Source organism: Podarcis gaigeae (genome assembly GCF_964106915.1).
Source record: "Podarcis gaigeae genome assembly, chromosome: 10".
NCBI lineage: Eukaryota > Metazoa > Chordata > Lepidosauria > Squamata > Lacertidae > Podarcis > Podarcis gaigeae.
Genome location: NC_139686.1, coordinates 20,125,737 through 20,151,153, shown reverse-complemented (window position 1 = coordinate 20,151,153; position 25,417 = coordinate 20,125,737). Strand labels below are relative to the sequence as shown.

The 25,417-nt window shown below is 41.6% G+C and overlaps 1 protein-coding gene and 1 long non-coding RNA gene across 21 annotated transcripts in view; one reads left to right on the top strand and one right to left on the bottom strand.

The window, feature by feature from the left end:
- Positions 1-25,417, bottom strand: part of BICD1 (BICD cargo adaptor 1) — a 135,086-nt gene that overhangs the window by 16,527 nt on the left and 93,142 nt on the right. For 3 of the 20 annotated variants that reach the window (XM_083700097.1, XM_083700092.1, XM_083700100.1), the window contains exons 7-9: positions 22,633-22,784; positions 19,787-19,994; positions 10,055-10,409 (exon numbers count right to left, since the gene is read on the bottom strand). In XM_083700097.1, coding sequence (XP_083556223.1) covers positions 10,055-10,409; positions 19,787-19,994; positions 22,633-22,784 — 715 coding nt within the window. Of the gene's footprint in view, positions 1-8,309; positions 8,415-10,054; positions 10,410-15,532; positions 15,644-18,265; positions 18,466-19,676; positions 19,995-22,632; positions 22,785-25,417 lie in introns of those variants that run through there. The other 17 variants (XM_083700086.1, XM_083700093.1, XM_083700090.1 and 14 more) reach the window with 13 other exon arrangements.
- LOC310826338 overlaps positions 1-25,417 on the top strand; it is a 67,191-nt gene that overhangs the window by 1,891 nt on the left and 39,883 nt on the right. The window lies entirely within an intron of this gene.

The following is a 25,417-nucleotide window of genomic DNA, read 5'->3' as shown; positions in this document are numbered from 1 at the left end:
ATAAAGTATACCTGAAGGAGAGTCTCCACCCCCATTATTCAACCTAGACACTGTGGTTCAGTTCCAAGCCCTTCTGGAGGTTCCCTCACTGTGGGAAGTGAAGTTACGGGGAACCAGGCAGAGGGTCTTCTCTGTAGTGGCACCTGCCCTGTGGAACAACCTCCCACCGGACATCAAACAAATAAACAACTACACAACCTTCCAAAGACATCTGAAGGCAGTCCTATATTGGGAAAATTTTAATGTTTGAGGTTTTACTGTGTTTGTATTACATTGGAAGCCACCCAGAGTGCCTGGGGCAACCCAGTCAGATGGACAGGGTATAAGTAAGTTGTTGTCATTGTTGACAGAAGGTGATAGAGAACGGGAGGGCTTCACTGTTTCCTCAGCAGTTCAGAAAACCAATTGTTCATAAAGAATGAAGTTCTCTCAGAACTAGTTACTAACATTTCATGATTTCTCTGTTAGTTTAAACTTTAGTTTATTGGAGCAAGCCAGGTTCAGAAATCATACTTTGATATAGGTTTATTTCAATAAACCATAGTTCAGGCTAACCACAATTTTCCTTGTTGGGATGTAATAACAAATCAGTCACTTTAAATCTAGAAGCAAATGGTTCCCATTTCTTCTGCTTGCACACTCAAGACAACACAAGAGAATGTGACTTCAAAACTGGACAATGTTTCTTTGAACTCTGGTGAATGATCATGTGAATAGATTTAACAAAATATGAGTTAAAATCAAAAGTGGTGCAGAAAATATCTCTTAAACCATCAAATGTATCTTAGTCTACAGTTGCACTATAATCTTAAATGAGATTCAAAGCAAAACATGGCGTCATTTCAGGAAGTCAGGATGATGGTTATTGAAAACCACTATGACAAATGCTCAGATAAAACATGAACCAAAAATTGTGAAAGATGAAAACAGTTCTAATAGGATGTCTGTGTGTGGGCTAACAGGATAAAGGAAGCTATTAAAGATAAGAACGTTTCCTTTAAAAAGAGAAAGTCATGCCCAAATTAAGTGATAGGAAGAGGAAAACCTCTGGCGTAAAGCTTGCGTAACTAGGTACCCATCTAAACCGGTTTACCTTGGGTTCCATAATAGCCAGAGAGACAAGGATCCTGCAGACTCTAGAAGCATCTCCAACTAAGAGAATGAACTTCACTTACCATGTTGCTGCTCAAAATAAGTTGTATAAGAACAGTAATGCATTTTGGGAGTAAAAGATCCTGTTACACAAAATTGGGATACATGTAGATAAATGTGCCTTGAAATAGTTGTACAAATAAAACATGAACCAGGCAAATACACAGAGCAAGAGTGAGCCTCCAGTTTAACTCTGAGACCCCTCCGAACAGGTAGCAGGAAGTTCTTGATAACATCATTCCTCCACAACAAAGCTTTACACTTGCAAATCACTCAGGAAGACCCGTCAAAAGTGAATAATGTATTTGAATAAGGGCCAATCTTTGTCAACTAGCTCTGACCCCAAGGTGTTCACCAATTCAACAGAAGGCTCCAGCAAGCCTGGGAAAGCAATTAGCATGCCTTATTCAAATTTCTGAGTGACAGACTTGTAAATATGTTGCAGAAACATAATGGAGCATTTCCATGTATTACATTTTGGGTGTTCTTTGGGTAAGGGGCTGGACTATTTCTAAAGTCTTTAGAAGTTGTTCCCTATTTTTGTTCTGGGGTCCCTCACTTCCCTTGCATGGTGGGGGCAGGAAGGACTCTTTGCAAATAGACCCCTAAAGAAAAAGTCAGCCTTGCTTTCTACTACCTGGCCTTGCTTCTGTTTTCCTATTTCTCTGACCTACAAGATGATCCTTTGAGGGAGGGAAGGCTGTTTGAGGTCATATGTTGACTATGCCTAAAGAGTGCTTACTAATGGTTCCTGATAATCATGGGGGAAAGTGGCAAGTGGGGTGCCACAGGGTTTTGTCCTGGGCCCATTGTTGTTCAACATCTTTATAAGTGATTTGCATAAAGGAATTGAGGAGATGCTCATCAAACTTGCACATGACACTGTTGTGGGAAAACTCCACACTGCCAGGTTCATTTTTAGATGCAACTGTTACAAATAGACTGAGACCAATCCATAAAGGAAGAGCACCCAGGAGGGTAATATTTATTACTACTGCAGCAGGATCCCCAGTCCACCAAAAAATGGTGGGACTCGAGAGATAACTTATGGCGCAGCACACTGTGATTGGTTACATTCTGCTGCAGTATCGCACCTGCAGTTTTCATTCATTCTTTCTTATCAGCTGTACCATTTCAGCAGATACCACTATGCCTACGTGACAAGCTCCACTCTGCTATGGTTATCAACTTACACAATTGTCAGTCTACATAAAATATCAGGCATACTTGGAACATTCTATATGTCAGGCCTAGGAAAGGTAGCTAATGTCATAGAAGGCAGAAACGGGATTCAAGATGACCTTAACAGATTGCAGCACTGGGCCCAAGCTAACAATAAGAGTTTAAATAGGGGCAAATGTGAGGTTCTGAACTTAGGCAGGGAGAAACAGCTACACAAATATAAGATGGGGAACACCTTGCTTACTAGTAGTACAGGTGAAAAGGATCTAGGGGTCTTAGTGGACCACAAGCTTATCATGAGTCAATGGTGTAATGCAGCAGCAAAAAAAAGCTAATGCTATTTTAGGCTGCATCAACAGAAGCATCGTGTCCAGATCAAGGGAACTCAATGATTCTATGATATCAAAAAGACTTTGAAAAGGTACATAAAATAGCTGCCAAAATGGAGGTAGGGGTTGGAGCACCCTCCCTGTCAGGGCAAGCATTTAGAGCTTTTTACTTTTTTAAAAATGAGTTTTGAAAAGAAACTTATAGACTGCCTAATTTTCCAAGGAAACTGAAGGTGACAGACAAAACAAATGATAGAGCAATATAAAACAAACAACAAACTCCAAGCTGAACCTAAGCCTAAGCACAAATTCAAGTTGATTAACCAAAAAACTTAACAATTCCAAAGGAGTCATCAAAATAAAACCAAAATAAACTGGGGGGGGGGTCAGCTGAAGGCCCATTAAAAAAGTTGTTTCTTTACTAGTCATATAAAACAGAATAGTGATGGGGCCTACAAGACACCTGGCAAGACATTCCTTACCAGGGGAAGCATCACTACAGAAAAAACCCTCCACTCTGATGTCACCAGCCTCTCCTCATGAGGTTGAGAGACCTGGAGTGGAGCCATAGATAACTCTCAGAGCACACAGGGAGCAACACACAGAAGAAGCCAGTCTTTAAGGTACACATGCCTTAAACAAGTAAAGCTTTAAAAGTTAACACTAGTGCTTTGAATTGAGACTGGAAACAAATCAACTATCACTGTGGAATATGCAGACAGAAGCAGATTTGGGGCAACTCAACCAGTCCGTCCCCCGCGTAGCCTTCCCGTCTCTTTTCTAAAACCTAGTAAGCATTTGCTTCCAGAAGGAGGCGTGGGGGCTCTGGCAGGGTCCTAGAGCCCTCACACCTCCTTCCCAAAGTCCTCGCCGACCTGGCTTTGGGAAGGGAGCACAAGGGCTGGGGTGAGACACCATATTACCAAGGTCTGGGCCTGATGCAGAACCAGGTTGATGGAATCAAATTGCCTAGTACTCGTTATCATTCTGATTCCAGCATTTCCTACTCACTGCAATTTCCAAACAGTTTTTCAAGGGTGGCCTCACATACAAAGCATTATAATAGACCAATCTGAAGTCCCTAGGGCTCACTAGGGAATGACCATGGCAAGATCTGACTTTCTCAGGCAATGGTCGTGTTTGACCAACCAGCCAAACCTGGGAAAGGCACCCCTTGCCACCTGCACATCTGGCAAGAGCGGTGGATCAAGGAGCATCCCCAAACTACACACCTAATCATAGGGAATCCAACTCCCTCCCTATCAGGCTGTATATGACATATTGTCTACTCACTAGCAGTACTTCTGTTTTTCCAGGTTTAAGTTTCCACTTGTTCTGCCCCTCCAGTCCATCACAGCAGCAGTTCAGCCTTTTAACTGTCTCCCTAAGATCAAATGTCTAGCTTTGATGAAGGGCCTGTGGTCCTTTCTCAGAGCCAAGGTACCAGAGCATCATCACCATGGTGTTGGAGAGGAGGAAAAGGAATGTGGGCAGTGGCTTCCACGCTGTGATCTTCAGATGAACGGCTGTATATAAATCTATCTATCTATCCATCTAATAATGAAAGGGATTTAACCACAATTGCCGCTACCAAAAGTTCATCATGGTTCCCACTTATCAAAATGCAGCACATCCAAGCTAGATATCTGACAAAGCTTCCACTTGCTGCACTAAGAACCGCTTTTACAGAATTAAGATTCCAATTGATGCACTCAGCGGTGGTGGATGGTCGGTATGGCAAAGTACAGTACAAGGAGAGACTTTGTGTGGGCAACCTTGTGCAGAGGACCTGTTGTTGTTTAGTCATTTAGTCATGTCCGACTCTTTGTGACCCCATGGACCAGAGCACGCCAGGCACTCCTGTCTTCCACTGCCTCCCACAGTTTGGTCAAACTCATGCTGGTAGCCTTGAGAACACTGTCCAACCATCTCGTCCTCTGCCGTTCCCTTCTCTTTGTGCCCTCAATCTTTCCCAGCATCAGGGTCTTTTCCAAGGAGTCTTCTCTTTTCATGAGGTGGGCAAATATTGGAGCCTCGGCTTCAGGATGTGTACCACTATTTATTGCAATGCCCGCTATATACAGAACCAAGAGACCAATTTATAAAACCCCTGTTTACGAACAGAACACACTCGAACAGGGTGGAAAGGGTGAAATGGCTGCTGAGTGATACTGATTACTTCGTAACTTATAAAGTAGCACTATATGCGTTGGCAGCTAAGAAGATCAGGAGAAAAGAACTAGATAAAATAGTGGTCAGTTGCAAAGGTGATTCGGACATTTAAGCTGGCACATTCTACCTGAGAGCCCCCTGCTATTCAATCGTATGCAACAAATAATTTTTAGGAGACGCGACCGTGGTTTATCATATTTGCAGTGCCCGATGTTTTATGGTTTTTATGGTTTATGTTATTTAATAATGGGTCGAGACGAGGGTGCTGCTGTGCATAGCTAGGAGGAGCAAGGGAACAACAGCCAGATTATGCTCCCACAGTCTGGTACTGGCCCTGTCATGCATATTTAACTTATGAAATTCTCCAAGATATGGAGATTGAGATACAGAGATCTACTTCAGGGATGGGAAAGCTGTGGCCCTCAAGATGATGTCCTCCAACTCCCAACATCCCTGACATCTGGCCATGTTGGATGGAATTTGAAGTCAAGCAACATCTGGAGGGCTATAGATTTCATATGCCTCTGCTAGGGATGAAAGAATTTGTCAATTTCATTTCTCTAAGTTTCTCATTTTTCTAGTCTTAAATATACTGCTGCACATTTCCACACAGGTTCCCCCCCCTAATTTTCTTGGGGGGGAAATCTGCCTTTTCGTGTAAATTTATCCTACTAAACACATGTTTGTATGCATTGTTGACTAATATACACATTTTTACAAGCAATTTCCCCATATATAAAGCGTTTTGGGATATTCTTCCCCTAATATATGCAAATTTTATGCAGATTTCCCCCAATACATTTATATTGGTTGGATAACTTCACTGTAGAATTTGGGTGTATGCAAATGTAATTTTGGTTTGGGGAATGGTTTGAGAAGTGTGAATTAGTTTCTCATTAAAATGCAAAACAAAATCAAATATCTCCTCAATCTCTACTCTTTACAACAGATAAGGCTTCTATTAGAGATTTATAACTCACTTACAGAACTGACAGAACGCCTTGCTCAAAAGCAAGTGACAGTTAAAAGTAGTCTATCTGTAGTGTATTCGTGCATTTCTATTAACTTCTGCAAAATGTAACAAATACATGTATACAAAGAATAATTGTGAAACCCTGTAGTTAAAATATAATCATGATATATTTTTAAGAATTTGAAAAAAGTCAGATAAAATATACTGTTTTAATCATTCCTCACTAAATCTACTGACAGTCTAGCCAGCAGGTCAACAGGTTAGTGAAGTAACAGACAGAGGTTTTTTTTAAAAAAATGATTTTTTCATTGCCTTATACAGTACACAGCAAAAAACATTTAGCACTAGGAGTGCACATGCTCATATTAAAAATGTGGCATATAATTTCCATACTTCAGTAGGAAAAGATCTTGTAAGCATCTTGATTTTGATATCATTCCACATGGCATCAGTCTGAAGTGAAACATAATCTGCTGGGCACATTCAATTTAAAATATCAATGGGCACTGGATCAAGAGTTTATAGGCACAGCCAAAAGGCATTCCTGGAATATATTACATACTGCATAACAGTACAGAGATTCCATTAATCTTGATGTTATTATTAGCTGGTCATATTAGGAGAGGCAGTTATGGTGTAAATAATACTATGCAACAGCTAATAAACCCAGGATCCATTGGATCCCAAGCTGCTTTATAATAATAACAACAATATTATTATTATTAATAATAATAATAATAATAATATTTATACCCCACCCATCTGTCTGAGTTTCCCCAGCCACTCTGGGCGGCTCCCAATCAAGTGTTAAAAACAATACAGCATTTAAAAACAATACAGCATCAGACCCAGATCCTCCCCAACCTTCCAAAATGCTTATTGTGAGCAGTACAGCTGTGGATGCAGAAGTGGCCCTGTCGCTCCTCAAAGCCCCATCAGCATGGGGAATAGTTGTGATTGGGAAACAGTTAAGCTGAATTCTGTGGTGCACATTAAATTCATGCAGGGCTATCAGTAAGCTCCACAAACCACACTAGTTCCCCACAAATGCACCTCAAAATCCTCTGCAAAATGCAGGCAGACATACTCCTGGGTGAAAAGGCTCGCATGAAATTTCAATACAATTGGCTTGCACAACGAGCTTGGCACATGCACTCTGCAATCCGGGACGCAAAAGAAAAGGGGGCAGCCATTCACCAAGTCAACTTGTGTGAATCAGCCATCATTACTGATTGATACGCCTGCCTTCTCAAATGTCCAGCACAATGCAGTGTGCTCACATGGAATGGAAAAAGTAGGTTACACACAAAAAAATCGCATCAAACCGTTCTGGGGGCAGCAGGAACCTAAATATATCAAGGGTTTGTGCTAAGAATTCCTAAAAGATGCCAACAAGTGTTGTAAAACAACTGATGATTGAGGTTACAGTACAACAACATGCCAAAGATTGCTGTAGTATGGCTGAAACTGGTGCCTCCTTGTGGAGAGCTGATTGACACAGCTTGCAACTATACCCACAGTACTCGGATTGAAGCTATATCCACGTGGGTTCATTTTTAAGAGGCAACCACATTACTGATAAACTAGGCTAAGCTTGGAACCTGTAAAGACAAACTTCGAGAAGAATGCATTTTTTAATTCATTTTAGCTATGGTCTACTCTATCTGTTAGTGTGCTCACAATTGCTAGTAGCAAATTATGATATATAATTATGATATATTTATGCATGTATTCTGCTTCAATACTTTCCAGCTGTTTTATTTAGCGAGCTTTGGCAGAAGGTAGACATGGCTTGTTTGCCAGTAAAAGAAATGGTTTTAATAAGGAGATCCTGTTGTATAAAACTCAAGATGAAAATTTGGGAGAGAAAGTAATAAGCAAAGCACAGCAGTGAATTTGTGTCATCACAACTATTAAATCATATTGCTCAGCATGAAATGTATGCCTTCAGTCTTGTCTGTAGTGCTTGGAAATATAACCAGACCAGAGTAAAAAGCACAAAGCAGTGGCACCAAGAGGTAAAAGTATGTTTTGCTGGGTTGATAAGAAGTTAAAACCAAGAAAGACCCTTAGCAAACTCCCCACCACCACCATTTTGAATTAGCTTTCACAAGGACTTGTACCACAGCTGGAATGAATATATATGCACATGTAATGCTTATTGGTTTGATTCAATGAGCATCTCAAATATGGCAGATCTAAAATAATAATGAGACAAACACAGGATAAGACATGATATGTGAAAAGTGCAGAGAAAAATTAATTTATTATTATACTAGGTGCTATAACAGGGCTGGGGAGCCTGTACCCTCCAGATGTTGTTAGATTCCATCTTGGATCAGCCCTGGTCAACACAGCCAGTGGTCACTGTAGTCCAGTCATCTGCAGGGCAACAGTTTTCCCCATCCCTGTTCTATAAGAAGCATCTGTTTTCATTTCAGAGCAGCATAGAATGAATTGGTTGGATGTAGAATACAAAAAGGTTGCAATCTGCCTGATAATAATTTTCATCCATCTGCATTGGTACGCATTTGGTTGCTCCAATTTTCAAACAGAATTGCTTGCAATTCATTTCAAAATGATGTGTGGGAGAGATGGGATCATACCTAGGAAACATCAGACTACAAGAATCTGAAGAAGTGTGCATGCACACAAAAGCTCATACCAATGACAAACTTAGTTGGTCTCTAAGGTACTACTGGAAGGATTTTTCTTCTTCTTCTTTTTGCTACAAGAATCAAGTTACTATTTGCATATTAAACCATACTCTACAGAAAGCCAAAGCCTGGTAGTGTTCCCCACCCACTTCATTTGGCCATTATTGTTTTCAGAAGAATTACTGAATTTTTAAATATAGATATTTTTTAAAAATGGGACCTGTGGTTTATCACCACAATTATCCTTCATTTATTGACCAGAATCCAAGAGGATTTGAATACACAGCACCTGGAGGGACTTTTAAACTTTTCTTTCTTGACTTGCACACACACACATGCCATGTCACCAACAACTGTGGAACATTTCCTTAATTTCCTCAGGAGCCGTTAGCTATTATTATCACAAATGTCCATAGAGGGAACTGCAATAAAAGCTTCCTTTGGTTTGTACAAGAGGGGATTAGATATGCTAATCCAAGTTTGTAGGTCAGAGAACCAATGGATCTTGAGCAATGGTTCAGCAACCTGCCTATGCCAACACACCCTAAAACACGAGTCATTTTTGTATGAGTCATTGTACTCTCTTGAATAATCAGAAAAATATTAAAACAGCAATTATGTAGCATGGGACTATTGTTTCACAGTTGGACATGTGGAAGTTATTGTGCAGTTCTTTAGATTCTGAACACTGTAAGTTACACGGAGCAGTACATGGAGCTGGTCCCTTATGAAAGGCCAACAAGCCAATTGGATAACTGAAAATGTACCACCACAATCTTGCAACGTTCCGTAAATTAAGAACCAAACACATAGATCGTACTTCTGCAGAAGACATCATACTTCTGCTTGTTCCACTGGGAGAGTTTGCACTACACCAATTGTTGGGAATCTCAGAACTCTATGTGAATGTGGTCCACCAAGCTTATTTCTTTGGTCCTAGGATTCTCTGCAGCCTGTTCCGCCTCCCAAGCTACACACCTCTACTGCCTCTGCTTCAAACCAAGTGTTTCTGCTTCCGATAACGTCTCTTTCTTGCATAAATGGAAGACAGATAAGTGTTTGGGTAGAAACTAGCCTACTGCACAAAAGTAAATTTGCATGCATTTCTCCTCCCACTTTTGTATCTGGCCCCATCAGATACTGGTACTTGTCCCCTGCAACATTGCCCAAAAGTGAGCGTGGACCTCAGGCTGAAAAAGGTTCCGATTCCTGCATTGAACTATGATTTAGTGTAAGTGACAAGATCTCGCAGCTGTGAGCCTGAGCTTTGCGTGCTCCTATGTGATGCCTCTTTTCTAATGCTCCACCAACCCAGCTGTGCCCAAAGCCTGCTGCTCTCTTTGACCATGGCACTAATCCTTGTTTAAGGGTTGAGGAACGTGACCCTTCATATGGTGCAAGTCCTATGTCAATACCAGCTGGCTTCTAATCATAGATTCTTAGTAGGCCTATATATTTTCCCCACTGGCCATTGACTTTATACTCCCCCCTGGGCTTTTCTCTTCCTCTAGTATGCCCTCTCCCCTTTTCAATAGGCTCAGATCTCTCCCCTCCCTCAGTCTTTTTTCTCCCAGTTCCTTTGACCCTACCTCCTTCCTGGAGCTGTCCTCTCTGACCTTGCCTGGCTCTTTCCATAGCTTCTGCAGTCTCTCCCTTTTCGGTGCAACTCTCTCTCCTTCGTGATGTGTCTTTTGCTCTATCCTGTCCGGACAGCCTCTCTTCCCCTGTTCCCTCTCTCGATTCTGGCCTTTTCAACTGGCTGCTTCTTGGTGAATCTGTCTCCCCGTTCAGACCAGTCTGCTGTTCCTCATCTCTTCGCCAGTCTTCAGGTTGGTCTCTGAGTCCTTGGCCTCCACATCTGACATCAGCAGCAGGTGCCAAAACATATAGCTGCTCCAGATCAGCCCCACTACGGTATTTCAGGGAAGAAGTGACTGCGCTGAGCTGAAACAGTGGTCGACACTTGCCCATAAATTTAAAGTATAGGATTTAACCCTTTCATCTTTGCATAGATTATTGATAAACAATGGAAATGCATTCAAAACAACATTTTAGGAATAGTCATTTAAATAATCTCAGGAACTAAACCTGAGCTAAATACAATACCAGTCTGAATCTCTCCCCGCTCCCCTGAACTGGAACACATTCCAATCTGAATTGATAACAGCTAGATCAGCTGCAATAAGAAATATGGGATGGAATTCACCTAACGCACCCCACCAGTGGCATTTTGGTGCGAGGCCTTCAGCTGTAAGCCACCCAGAGTTGCTGGGGAAACTCAAGTCAGATGGGTGGGGTATAAATAATAAAATTAGTATTTTTATTATTAATGTGGCTTTACCCTCCTACCCCTCTGCTCTCCTACCCCTTGAAATAGGCTGGGGGGGATTCAGAAGAACCCCAGAGCAACAAGCAGGGGAAGGAGACAGGCAATTATTCCACCTGGCAAGCTGGAATGCTTGTGCAGATGGAAGGTTAATAAGAGTGCAACACTGAATTCCATCCAGTATTCTACCAACTATTGTAGCACAGCAGTTGTGCTGTATGGTTTTTGAGCCCTAGATATCATGGGGTTCTCAGGGGGGCTAAGTTGGACCAGAGAGGAGAGGAGCACAGAATTCTGTATGTGCTGTGAATAAATAAAGCCCTTGATTCTAGATGGGAACTTCTCCTGCATGAGCTCTACTGGAAGAAATGCTATGTTTTTGTACAGGTTGCATTCATTCCAGTGGGGTTTGTGCAAGTTAACTATCAGGTGGATTGTGATATTAGGTGGGAACATAAAATTACTTCCATGCTTTGTTCTGTTGTATCCTCCTCACTTAAAAAAATGAGTAATTTGGAATATGCAGAGGAAATATGTGCTTTTTATTTCTTTCTTTGGAAGTGAAACTCATAAATAACTCATAAATAAGTAGGGCTCATAAATAAGTAGGGATGGGAATACTTTTTAAGAACATAAGGCTAAGAAACTGAAGACCTGTCCTGATGGAAAAAAGGTTATTCTCTGACTAGCAGAAGTCCTAGTTGTGCAGCCTCTGGTTTTGAAAACATCAGCACAAACTGTCAAACTCTCATGTGGCTAGAAAGGTTCTAAAATGGAGCTGCTTTCCACATACAAAAAATGTCACAGATGAAACAGATCTTTAAAGCATACAATTGCACCCCAAATTACCATCACTGGGTGTAAGGATGGGGAGAAGAAGAAACCTACTCACTAAAGCCATCTTGTTTTGGAACACTTCCCAAATTTATTGTTAAATGAAAGGAAGGAACAATAGGGTTTCACCTTCTTTCCCAATGATGCCTTTAGAACATTTGGAGCACACACAAGTATTACTAAGTCAGTCCCAGCAGATAAATATGAAATATTTGTTAAGTACAGCACTTCACAGTGTGCTAGGAATGATCAATGCTTATTTAGTGTCATCTTCTTTGGAGCATCTCTTCCAGTGACAACTGAACTCCAGCATAAACTTCCATAGAAAAGGATATTAGCTTATATCAAGCTAGCTCTCAGATCTGGAGCACTTTCAAAAAAACATTTTATTTTTAAATGTCCTCTTAAGTATTTTTTTTTTAGCTTTTAAAATATCACATGATTTAAATCTGATCCACCTAAAGCTGATTTTTCAACTGAAAGAAGAGATGTAATCAAGTTCAGTGAAAACACAGGGAGGCCGAAGAATGCAACAGACAATATTATACAATTCCCCAATGTACAAAACAACCAGGACTATGGTATTTTCCGATGAAGCTTCAAGAGTGCAATCTGGTACTCAACATCCTCTGGCTAAGCAGCTTTATGATTTGGCAAAACCCCACTATGCTAATAGAACACACAATGTGCCTCTGCTATGGAAAAGTATACCGATGGAACCCCCCCCCCCCCCAGATACATATGTGGGTCTGTTAGCACTGGAGTTTCCTGTCTATTCCAAAACCCAAGCTTATGGAACTCCATCTGGCTTGGGGAGTTGCCCTCTCTTGGGCACGGGCCTCACAATGGATCAGGACATATGTCTTTCTGTGTGCCAAAGGTAAGTGTGCTGTAACCACCTGCCCTTATGCAGCAATGTGTACATTTGGCTCCACATCCTATGCTTCACTCCCCTGAAACCCATTGGTGGAAGGGAAAGGAAGCATGATCCTGTGTGGTTCCTAGCTTAGGCGGAGCACTTCCTTGGCAAAATGCTCATGAGCTGAATGCTCCTTGCCCACTTGCCCACCTGCCTCCCTCTATGCTATCCTGGACCTTCCCACCAATATGGTGTGTGTAAGCTGTCTGTAAATGTATTTTCATTGGGATATTGAGCTACTGCCCCAGGAAGCAAGTGAACCTTTGTTGGTGTGTCTACGCAATTGTACTGGCCATCACATTTTCACTAAATGATGTCCACCAGGAACAAGGGGGGCGGAAATCTGTATGGATTTGAATTAGAGCATGCTTGTTCCAACTTTGCAGAATACCAAGCACAAAAACAGGAAAGCACCACTGGCAGGCAAAGGCAAAACAAAACAAAACAAAGAGGAAACCAAGGGCTTGCAATAAAGTTTAGTCCAAGCCTTACACTTTTTGTTCTATATTGGCAGCAATTATTACCAAGTTCATGAAATGCTATAGCAAATCCTGCTCTTGAGAAATAATTTATTTCAATATGTGTCACACCTACAACATATTTCATTTCAAGGATTTGGAGTCTGGTAGTTTTATTTCTTTCCTCCACTTGGGATGAGGATGGGGTGAAGTTAATGATTTGCTCTTTGTGTGGAATTAAACCAGTGAACTCCTGGGTGTGTTTTTGTCTGCTTTGAGGACCACAGCACAGAATTTCTCTGGCTGTATCTGTGGACACTACCTTATTCTCTGTGCTTCTTCCATGTTGGGGCCATGGCAACATGGCTTTGTTCCCTTCAAGCATGGAAAACATATTGCCATTGTTGCTGGCTCACCTCTTCCTGGTCGACACTGGTCATGTTTCTAGGAGCACTGGGGATATGTCTGTTGTTTTTGTACCATTTTTGTATTTTGTGTGTTTTCCCCTCCCCTCCCAGAGTTGGCATGCTTAGGATATGGCAGCTGTTCCACCAATGCAGCAGCAGCATATCCTCTTTCCTGGCATAGCAAGCATATAGGATTGCACTTTCAGTTACTTTGATGTGCCACTGCACCTCTAGCACTTGAAATAAAACAAAAATCTAATTCCATGCAGTACCAAACATTTTAAATGTTCTTTTAAAATGTGTGAAATGGTATTTCAAAACGTAGCACCAAGCAAGTCAGCACCTGCTGCCTAAGAATATATTACAAAAATATGCATCGGATGGATTCCGCCAACTGTATCTGATGCACCAGACCTAAAAGATGCAGCATTTTTATTTAAGAAACTGCACATAGTTTAAAAAGGACTTTCAATATTTTAAAAAGACCTTTCAGTAAAATTCATAAATGGAAGAAAGAAGAGTAACTAAAAACTAATACTAGACCCTTTTCCTTTTCTTGTAGTTATATTAACTCTTCTTCCAGTTATATTTTTAAGTTTGAGACATTATTTGGTTAAAAATCATTGTAAAAAATAAAATTAAACTGAATTATGGACTATAGTTCTGCAGTACTATAGTTCTGCATGGTATGAATTATGATATTCAATTTTAACTCATTCCCGTGACACATTGGTGGTTGGTTGTTGTTGAAAGGTCTAGAAATGCATTTTCTCAAAAAATGAAGGCTGAACTTACAAGGCAGTAAGCCTCACAGAACACGGTAGGATGTACTTTGACCTTTGGGGTCAAATGGCAGCTGGGATGGGAGAAGATTGAATTAGTATTTTTTTTGAACCAGGGGGCAGGAGCTGACCTGAAAGAACGTAACATGTAGCACAAAGAACAGATGTGTTTTCTCTCCGTTTCCAGCAAACAGCCTGAGGCTGCATTGGAGAAGAGACAGAGCTTTGATTTTAGCACAGAAAACAAGTTATTTGTAATCAATTATGCCTTCTGCTGAGACCAGTATAAGAAATACGGAACTAACTGAATGTATTTTTTATTGTTTAAAGTCCTGTGTGTAAAGCTTTTGAACCATATTTTTAGACTGGAGAATTTTTATTTCAATACAAGAGTCAGTTTTTGTTCATCCAGCAGCTTCCACATGCACAGTATTAATAATCTCAATAAGATATGCTTCCTGAATTGAACTTCACATGTTTTAAACTCTCTGACTGACTGTTGGCTCCAACAGATACTAGAAGCACCTGTGACTGCACTCCTTTCAGTCTCATACTGCTCTGCACTCTATAAAATGAGAGAACTGCTGTTGCTTACAGGCACCTTTTCTGGCATGAAGGAACAAGGATGTCACTCCTGCTGCTTTCATTCACTTTTCTATCTGCTCTTGACTGCTCTTACGTGTAACTAGAAAAAGAGCAGGAAAAATCTGCCGGTATCGGAAGTTACCTTGTATATTTCTAATTCAGAACATAAAGCGCTTAAGAAGGTATTTTCAGTGGGAGCTCTCGCAAGAGTCCCCCAGAAACCTTTCTGAGCCTGAGCCTACATTTTAGAAGCAAACTTATTTTTGTTTGGTGATAACAAAAAGTCTGGGTGTGTCGTCTTCATTTTTAGTTAAGTGTCTACTGGTTTTATTAGAAAATTTATATTTCTGTTTTTACAATGGGTTGTATTCAAGTAATTTTTCCTCATAGTAGACCCATTGAAATTAATAGATCTAAGTTAGTCATGACCATTAATGTAAATGAGCCTACTCTAAGTAAGGCTCTTTTGGAGTTGCAGTTAAAAGACAAATCAAAAAAAGATAAACATTTCTTCTAATAGATGATAATGAAGTATCTAAGTCAAAAGGCAGAGTGCAAGTTCGTATTATTGGAAGGGCAATGGGGCTGGAAAGAGGAACTTTTTCATTTAAAAGAACTCTTCCGTTTAAAAGAATTAAAAATACATCAGATCATTTCCACCAAAAGCATGTCAGATTTGGATCAACTTTAGCACATGCCAACAGCGTAATTATCAGTGGTGGAGGAACTACGCATAATGACCAAAAGTACCCCCACCTTGTATTTGGTAACATGTACTGGGCCTAGATGCAAAATCCATGAAAATTCCTCTCAAGTGCTCCTCATGAGGGTTGTCCTGCCTTTTGCAACGTTCCACTGGTGCCAGAACTTTTGAGAGGTAGAAAAGAGGCGGTTATAAGTAATAAGCAGGGTACAGGGGAGACATGAAGGCAAGAATGGAAATGACTTTATTCTGATTGCCTCTCACAATTCGTTACTGTGATATCCTGGCCTGCCATTTTTGCGACATGCCTAAATCCAGTGTATAGCTGAAGTAATCAATCTGACATAATTTGCCATATATAACACTGCCCTAGGCAACCAGAACCAACAACTAGTTTTCTAGCAGAATTTAGATGGTGAGCTGTACCCTAAAAAGGAGGTCTCTGCTCAATCTATTGTATCTTAAGGTGTGTTCAGGCAACCTGGGAACAGGGGCAGGGTGTGCACAAAAGCCCCACCCCCAGCATCCATATGCACATCACCCCATCCCCACTGCTTGGTCTCCCACTTACATGGGACTGCTATCTGTGAATGTTTGAACGCAAACAGAATAACTCTGTGCAGTTCAGGTCCCTGCTTCATCAGAGTCCCCAGTCACACAGAGGGTTCTACTTGCAGTCAACTAAAATTGAGTAGAAGCTCCATTTAGACTAGGTGGGGGGAGCGAGGGTGTTAGGGGCAGGTCTTGGGTGAACGCCCCTGTCCTCAGCCACACCTACACTGGTTATCAATATGCTTTGTTTTTATAGTTAATCAGATGCTTCCTAAATCTTTCTGGTGAAAATTTGGTTTGGCTTGTAGAAAAAACTGCTTCAAGATTTACAAATATCTTGCTGTCCTTTACACATTATTACCACATAAATCACAAGCACTGGGTCAGGGAGCTGACCTAAAATGTTTTTGAAATTTCTGACAAATACATTTGCTTTATTTAAGTCTGTGATTTTGTTACAGTGGAAACTACTGTACTCCTCCTCTAAAAATAAAGCCTTTGCTTCTCTGAAGCTTTGGAGGCTATTCTTCCATGTTTCTGAGCTTAGAGATGATTTTGTAGAAGCAGGCAAGGGTGATCAGAAGCCACATTATAAGAAGAGTTTTGCACCCCAGAATGTATATCAACAGGCCAAAGGGCTTCTCCCCACTACAGCTGGTTTCAGACTGAAAAACAAAGCTACTCTTTTACTAATAGGAGGCATGGCATTGCTTTATGTATTTCCCCCCTCAACTTTCACATAATGATTCTAAGTAATCATTATGGTTCTCCAGGAAACAGACTTCAATTCCACAGGATACTATTTCAAATACTTTCTTGGTGAAAAATGCCATTCCCTACAGTATATGTAAACAAGCTATTCCATCTACAACAGTAGCACAAGGTTGCAGATGAAGGGCACTATCCAGCTATGTATTTCTGCTACTGCAAGGACTTTTGGCTGTGCAATGGAACGTATCCCTCTCATCTCCTTTCCCTGCATGCCCCATTCTGCTCTGGGAGTTCCCCCAGACCTCCTGAGCAGATCTGGAGAGGGGGCAAGATCTGGGGAGAAAAGAAGGAAGGGAAGTTACCACCGAGAGCTTTTAACCTGCAAGTGCCTCTCATTACACAGCGCTGTGTAGGCTTAATGTTTCCATGTTGTTTCCAGTTGGCCAAACTGTCAGTAAGCAACATACAAGGGCATGAAAGGAACACTAGTTCCTGGCCTCAACCCAACACAGTTAAGCAGTTAAACCACTGGAATTACCTCTGTTAGGTTGTGCACATTGTGTCAAAACTCAATAATATTTTATCTTTCTTCTAACTTTTCCTAAAATTTCACACCATTCAGAAGTTCCCCTGCACTTGGAAGGTTTCTTTGAATTATGTTATCAGTACCTTGCAGGGTAAACACAACTGGCACATGGTAAGAAAAGGCAACATGTTAGCTCTGAATATATGCATCTATCTATTGAGAGATACATTATAATATACTGTTCAACCAAGTCATCATAGCTGTTTCATTTCACCAGTTTATTATTTCATCAAATGGCTTCAAATGAAACACTGGATCAAACTCAACCAAGGCACTAACAGAACTCCAGTTGAAATTATCATCTTGACTACAGTAACATGACCCAGTTCAGGCAATCATTCAAGGCTCCATAATCTATGCATTATGAAGCTGTGAATGACCATTGGGTCCCAGCACTGCTCCCCTTGCTTCTCTTCTCCCACCTTATAGTAAGTCTGAGTTCCCTGCTACATCCAACCATGGGAATTCTGGCTTAACAAACAGGAATGGTTAATTAGTTAACATACCAGAATTTCCTTGCTCAGGTATAAGAGGAGCTCTGGCTTAATACAAGCCAGGATCTTTGCACCCAAGTCAGTGCAGGGGAGGGGGCAAGGGAAGAGTATTTGACACAGACTCGCCTTCCTGGCTTCAATAAAGCATTGCTTCTGAAGCCTTGATTGACTATCTGACCTGGGCCAGAGGGAAATGTGACCCACTGAGAATTTTGCTTGAAATGAGCAGAGGGCACTTCGGATGAAATCTTCCAATCACATACTCCAGAACAGTTTCACCGATTATCATGTAGGAGTAGTCTGGGGCAGACTAAAGATGCAAATCTATAAAAGACGGAAGAATGTGCCCTAATTAAAAATTGCAAGTGCAGTGTTTGGCGGGGATTCCCCCTATACTCAGCTAATCATTTTGCACTACATGCACCCAAGGAAAAAATGTTTACCTGGGATGGCCACGGTTAACCTTTTTTCCTTGCTGAGACGGTGCCCATAGAAGAATTCATTCATGGAGGCCATGGAAGGGGGGCCCCTCAGAAGAAATGATTCTGTGGAGGTGTGATCAGGGGGGGTTCTTAATAAAGGCAGTAGGTGGGTCCCTGAAGTCCTGGGATGGCTCTGATCACAAGGGGAAGGTGAGAATAGTCTTGCAGGAGATCCAAGAAAAAATACATACGAAAACAAAAGAGTTTTCACTTTAATTACTGAGCCATAGCTCCTTGAATGACATTATCACATTCCTTTCCCCACCACCACCACCCTCCACAAAGCAACCCAGCATGTTGTCACCACCCCTATAATTGCTGCCACCCCACAGGAAAACGTATTTCCTATAAAGGGAAGCTTCACTTATAAAATTTAGAAAGAGAAAGTACAAGATGCTCAACAAGACCCATCAAGCTGAGCATAGATCACCTGCCATGTACAATGGCCCACCATAGGGTCAATAAAATCTAATTTTGCTGCTTGCTTGGAGCTCTTCTTCAGTGTTGTCAAGAATCTGAGGCCATAATACATGGTGGTGGTGTGGTTTGGTGGGTCACATCTTGTGCAGGCCCCCTCATCCAATTCTCATCCCCCAATTTAGGTTTTTAATTATTATTTAGGCATCATGCATATTTTCCACTTCATTTATAATATCTGCATTTAACATTTATGCTGAACATGTAGTACACAGACAATGAAAGTTTGCCCTAAAAGTCTCTGAATGGGGGGGAATCTTGTTTAGATACTGTTTGTGGAAGTTGTTCCCACAAAGTGGGGGGACCTTTTGTCCGCCATCTTCTCCTTGACCTCCCTCCCCCTGTTGGTGGGACAGCCACAGAACTATATGCAACTCTGCAAACCACTAGCGTTTGTTTCTGGCTTTGAATAAAAGTCATCTGCTATTGAACATTTATTCATTTTAACACAGGTGTTGAGAAGCACATCAGGGTAATCACATTCCTTGCCCACATTTCAATAATGAAGAGAAAAGGGAAAGTTTATAAGCACCTTAGTTTATCAGAGGATCATTTCCCTCTGGATGTGGATATGCCTCTTAGACATGCCCCTCCACTTCACCCCGCCCCATCAAGAGGTATATTTTTGCTATATATTAAGCAGATACATTCAAAACATACAGAATATGCTGAAATGCTGACAAAATATGATCTATGACTATATCAAAAGGAAGAAAAAAATATTATGGGCAGATGGAATTACTAGCCAGGCTTCACATTTTGAATAGTCGCTTCTTCACACAGCCCCATCTCTCAATGACCCCAGCCAAAATATATTCATTATTTGCAATTCAGTGAATGACCTTAATTCAAGTCAGGCCACTGCACTGTACTATAAAGACGACTGCATGCATACCTTTTCCTCTGAGTGCCACTGCTGGCCAGTATGTTTGGTTGCTGTGGGCCCTGACTATGCAGGAGGAAAGTGTCTATGGTTGGCACGGTGGCTGATGCCTCCTCACTTACTTTAGGGCTGCCGATCTTGCTCTTTCCAAGTTTGCCTTTGCTCCGCCGGGACTGCTCGTGATCAAACTCTAAGTCTTCCAGACGCTGGGTGAGGGCGAGCTTTTGCTGGATAGCCATCCGCAGCAAAGAGTTTAAGGTCTTCTTCTCATCCTCTGCAGCCGCCAATTGCCTCTGCATCTCATCCAACTGTGTTACATATTCATCACACCTGGGGAGAGAGACAGAGGGAGGGAGAAGTGTCTTCCAGATTATGTGAATGTCCCTCATGGAGAAATGTCAGCAAGAACCAGCTACATATAAAGAATGTACCCATTACCTGTTATCATGGCAGGTGGAAAAACTATGTCTAAAGTAACCGATGTTGCTGCCTGCTGGCTATATTTATGTGCAGTCTGGGCCAATTTAATGCTTTTCCATGACAGAAAAAGGTACTAAATTTGCCTGAGTCAATGGGCCATAAGACATTTCTAACATGGACCTGCCCTGAATTATTCTCAATTCAATGAGAGAGAAAAACAAAACAATATGCAATCAAAAATGGTCAGCCAAGCAAAAGGCTTCAAGAAACCCCCTGAACAAAACCAATTTGAGTGAAAAACCCTCTCAGTCCCACGGCTTGAAATCATGCAACAAGCACAAGTATGGATAGGCCTAAGACATTGAAGAAAACTATTTCCTCAGTTTCCCATCTCTTACTTGCTTTGAAACTTATATATGCTGCTACTAACATTTACCGTATTTTTCGCCCTACAGGACGCACCAGCCCATAGGACGCACCTAGATGGGGGGGGGATAAAGGGGGGGAAATTTATTTCCCCCCCCCCGAGACGCGGGGCTGGGGCAGGGAAAGCCCAAGCTTCCCCCTCCCCCAGCCCCCAGAATGGGACCCAGAGCCATGCTGAAGCTGCATGCATCTTTGGCACCGCTCTGGGAGCTTGCGGGGCTGGAGGAGGAGGAAGCCCTCCGCCAGCCTGCTAACCAAGTCGGAGGACAGCGGGAAAGGCGCGCTGCGCCTCTCCCGCTGTCCCCCGAGTTCGTGGGGCTGGCGGTGGGGCTCTCCTGAAGCCTGGAGAGCGAGAGGGGTCGGTGCGCACCGATCCCTCTCACTCTCCAGGCTTCAGCGAAAGCCTGCATTCGCCCCATAGGACGCACACACATTTCCCCTTCATTTTTGGAGGTGAAAAAGTGTGTCCTATAGGGTGAAAAATACGGTATCTAATCTGCTGGAAAGGTGGAAGGTGTGGCGGGACTTGATTAAGGAAATTAAATTAAATTAATGGACATGACCCCAGGCCGTTTCAAGTAGAAATATTCCTAACAGAGCCAAGACATTATGTCATAGTATTAGTAATCAGCTGGAGGGAAGCATATTTAATTATACTGAAAGCAGAGCTTCTTTGCTTACAGGAACTCTCATTTCAGTACAAGCCAAGCACTCAAAAAGTCACAATGTTCTGCACTTAAGTGGACTTTGATGCTTATCAATAACTGATTTTTTTTTGTTCCCAACTGTCTAAATGCTTTATTAATGGCAAATTTGTTAATATAAAAGAACCACTGCTTTATATATTAACTGCTACATGGACTGCATTTGAAAAGAACTGAAACTCTCCAGTGAAGCTCAGAAAGAAAGAACAACCAAACTAAGTAACTCCCAAATTTTAATAAAGTATCAAGCTCACCAGAAATTCTGCAGTAAAAATAGAAAAGTTTTAGGGAATTTGAAAACTTTTATTATTTATATGCCTAATACCTTTCCATACTAAAGTATCATTTTTTCCTCTTAATTTAATTCAAAGTACTGTTAAGTATGCCCTGATCTCTTTTGGCATTACTGCTTCATAAGCCTGTTTCTCCCCCTTTTTAAGATTATAAGTTTGAATTTTGTGCCTTTTTTGTTGTTGTTTCCTTTAAAAGTAATTCAAATGCATTATAAAAAGAATCTTGGGCATATTCAGCTCGTAATAACTGATAACCTCATATCCCAACTGAAATGAACCTGTGCCCTTATGACATAAATAACTACGTGTTTGTCTTAGTTTCTCTTGGGAAAGGCCATATTTCTGAAAGAGTGTGATCGATGGAAGCACAAGACGTCATAACAGGGATCTGCACTTTATCACAGTTGATAATAGAGATTGCTGTAGAGACTGATGGGGGAATGGACTTGTGAAGTTGGGGTGTTTGACTTGGGCTGCAATCCTAACCCCACTTACCTGAAAGTACCGGTAAGCCCTATTTAAGTCAGCTGGGCTGCACTGCACTGTAAGACAGTAAGCATTAACTATCTGCCTGCTAAGCAAGAACGAACTTTGAGAACTCTTAATGAGAAAAAGGAATAAATGGACTATAGTGGTACTTCAGTTCTTGAAAGAAATCCATTCTGGAAGTTTGTTCGGCTTCCAAAATGTTTGAAAACCGAGGCGCGGCTTCCCATTGGTTGCAAGAGCATGTTTGGGTTCCGCAAAATGTTCGAAAATGGAAGCATTTACCGTATAACACACCTCCGTGTATAAGTTGTTGGGCTTTTGGGGGGGATGGAACCAAACACCCATTACCCATACCCACTACCCGTGTATAAGACGCCCCCAGTTTTAAAACATTATTATAAAGTAAACAGAGCTCGTCTTATATACAGAAAAGTACGGTACTACTGGGGTTTTGGCGTTTGGGAGCCAAAATGTCCAATAGCAGGTGTTCGGGAAACAAGGTTCCACTGTATTCTTTAAAATCACTTGCATTATCCCAATGTACTATCTTTCTTTATTATTTAGATTGCTTTATGTCAAGGTATATATGATAACGAAATTAAATTTATTTATTTATTTAAAAAAGTATTTCGGTACCTGGTTGCGAACATGGCTCTCAAGGATGAGAAGGTTGCTGCATCTTCTTTCAAAGCCTTTAACTCATTACGTAGTTTAGTCATGGTTTCTGTCACCATGGCCTTCTCATTCTCATACTTATTCTTCAGATTAGCCAGGGCCACTTCAGCTGTCTGAAGCAAAGACACAGCCATTATATATGTATGTATATTTAAGAACACAAAATAAGAAGAGTCTGCTGAATCAGGCCCGTGGCCCACCCAGTCCAGCATCCTGTTCTCACAGTGGCCAACCAGAAGCCTGTGGGAAACCAGTAAGCAGGACCTGAGCACATCAGCACTGTCCCCTCCTGTGGTTTCCAGCAAACGAGATTGAGAAGCATACTGATTGTGACACTAAAGGTAGGCTGGATGGAACAGAAACTACAAGAAAGAGAAGCGAAGACGCTATGTTTAGCTCAACAACTGTAATATTTAACCAGCTGAGACAATATACTCACATTTACACAGCATGTAATTAGTGCAAATTTATTTCTGTCTGGCTTATACAATACAACTGGAATACACTGCATTTCAAACATATGAGGCAAAAGTTTTCTTTGGCTGAAAAAAGGTGGAAGCAGTCTGAAGGATACTTCATTCCGATGGTGCAGTGGTACCTCTGGTTACGAACATAATTCTTTCTGGAGGTCTGTTTTTAACCTAAAACTGTTCTTAAGCGGAGGTACCACCTTAGCTAATGGGGCCTCCCGCTGCCACACGATTTCTGTTCTCATCCTGGGGCAAAGTTCTTAACCCAAGGTACTACTCCCGGGTTAGCAGGGTCTGTAACCTGCAGTGTTTGTAACCCAAGGTACCACTGTATAATGTTTTTTTGCCCCACTGTCAACTCCAGTCAAATGTTTTGAAACAATACAAATATCTGCAAACCCCATTTACTGGAGGCCAAGTGGGATGAGTGTACACATGACACTCTTTCAAACTGCCTTCAGATCTCTGAAATACTAGTGCCTAAATCCAATCTCAATTCTTTAGAAGAATGCTATCAAAACAGTTTGAATCGTAGAGTTGGGAGGGGCCTCCAATGTCAACTACGAGCCAATACCTGCTGATGCTAGAAATAACACTATTACAGCATCCTTTATCGGTGTCCAACTAATGTCTCATTGCCACCGTAGTAGCAAATACATGGGGTGATTGTTCCAGTGCCTCAGTTATAAAAGAAAAGGTAAGAGGGCCTTCAATAACTAAAACACGTCCCCCACAGCCTTCTAAAAACTGGAGCCAAGGCAGTTATCACAACAGATAAAGGACTCGGGCCTCTTTTGAACATCTTTAATCCTAGCACAAAATTCCAGCCCTATCACCTGGAAAAGCTAGATTTTAACCTGCTGTATGTGCATTCCCTGTAACTGTCACTGAATGTGGCAGCTTGCAACAGCAAAATGAAACGATCCTGTTGGAATAAGTTATGCTTGCAAACAAAGGTCAAGACAGGGTTAATCTGAATATACTGTTCTTGTATCTGCAGCTTGTTAGGTGTGAATCAAGGAACATGTGTTGTGGTTCTGGACAGCTAAGAGTTAACACTTCAGAAGCGTTTTTATTAACTGTGTGCACTGCCCACATGACCTGGCCATTTTCCTTTGATCTGTGCTCTGTGGGGGCTGAGCTCTCTCTGAAGAGCAGTTTGTCTGAGAATGTGAGCAAGGTAGTTTCATTTTTGTTAGAGGCAGAAAGCTGCAAGCATGCAGCTAGATTCTGTAGGTTTTTCTTTTCTGTTTGTTATGCTTCTAAATAAAGCGTTATAGATTAGAAGCACTGGTGAAGGGAGATGAGAAGGGTTTCTCCCAAAATTCTCTGTACCTTGCACCTTGTACCTAAGAAGGAATGTTGCTCTCCATATTATCTGCACCAAGCTTATCTCTGCAATTGTGATCAGGCAGTTAGCAAACAGTGGCTGTTTGCTAATTCTGTCTGGCAGGTCAAGAGTCCATTTCCTGCCGTGCTTTTCCTGCCTAGTAATCCAAAGATAAGAAAGACGTGTATAAGCAAAAGGGGAAGTGCTTAGCTAGCAGAAAGATAGGTATGAGGAAGATGGAATGTTTAGCAAGCAATATAGATGTGTTTAGCAAGCAATATAGATGTGCCATATAAGGGAATAAGTTGAACATTTGCCAGCTGATTGGGAAAGTTTGAGGAAGGAATGGGAGGGGGGAAAATGCTCAAAAGGTATAAGAAGGCTTGCTGAAGTGTATTGCTTTACAGCCAGTTTTCAGGAGCTATCCTGCTGGTTGTCTCTGTGCACAGATTGTCTCTGTGCACAGATTTCAATAAACTCTTTTTCTCCAAAGAAGATTTTGCTTTCCTAGTACTTTTGTTCCCTCCAAGGTCCGGGGATGGCGAGGCTGATGGATCCCTAGGTAAATAAGGCTTCACTGGTGTCGAGCTGAGTTATTGAAGACACCACGTCGACACAGACAAGCCATTTTACGCTGCGTGTGAACTCTGCTATTATCCGGCAATTGAGAAGAGTGGCAGCGTGCGGAGTGGAAGCGTGTGGGCACCATTGGAGTTTGTGGGAGTGGCAATAAATCAAATTTATAGCAGGGCTGTTGCAGCAGACTCAATGGGTCAAAGGATTTACGACCCACAAACTTTAACAACATGTAAGGCATGAGTCAGAGCCATGCCAATGATTCAGCACAAAGTAGAGTATAAGTAGCCCTGAATTTGTAACAAGGTGTTGGTAGTGTGGCTGGCTGGAAATCAACTGTGTTGAATTTCTGCTGGGAGAACATTTGCTA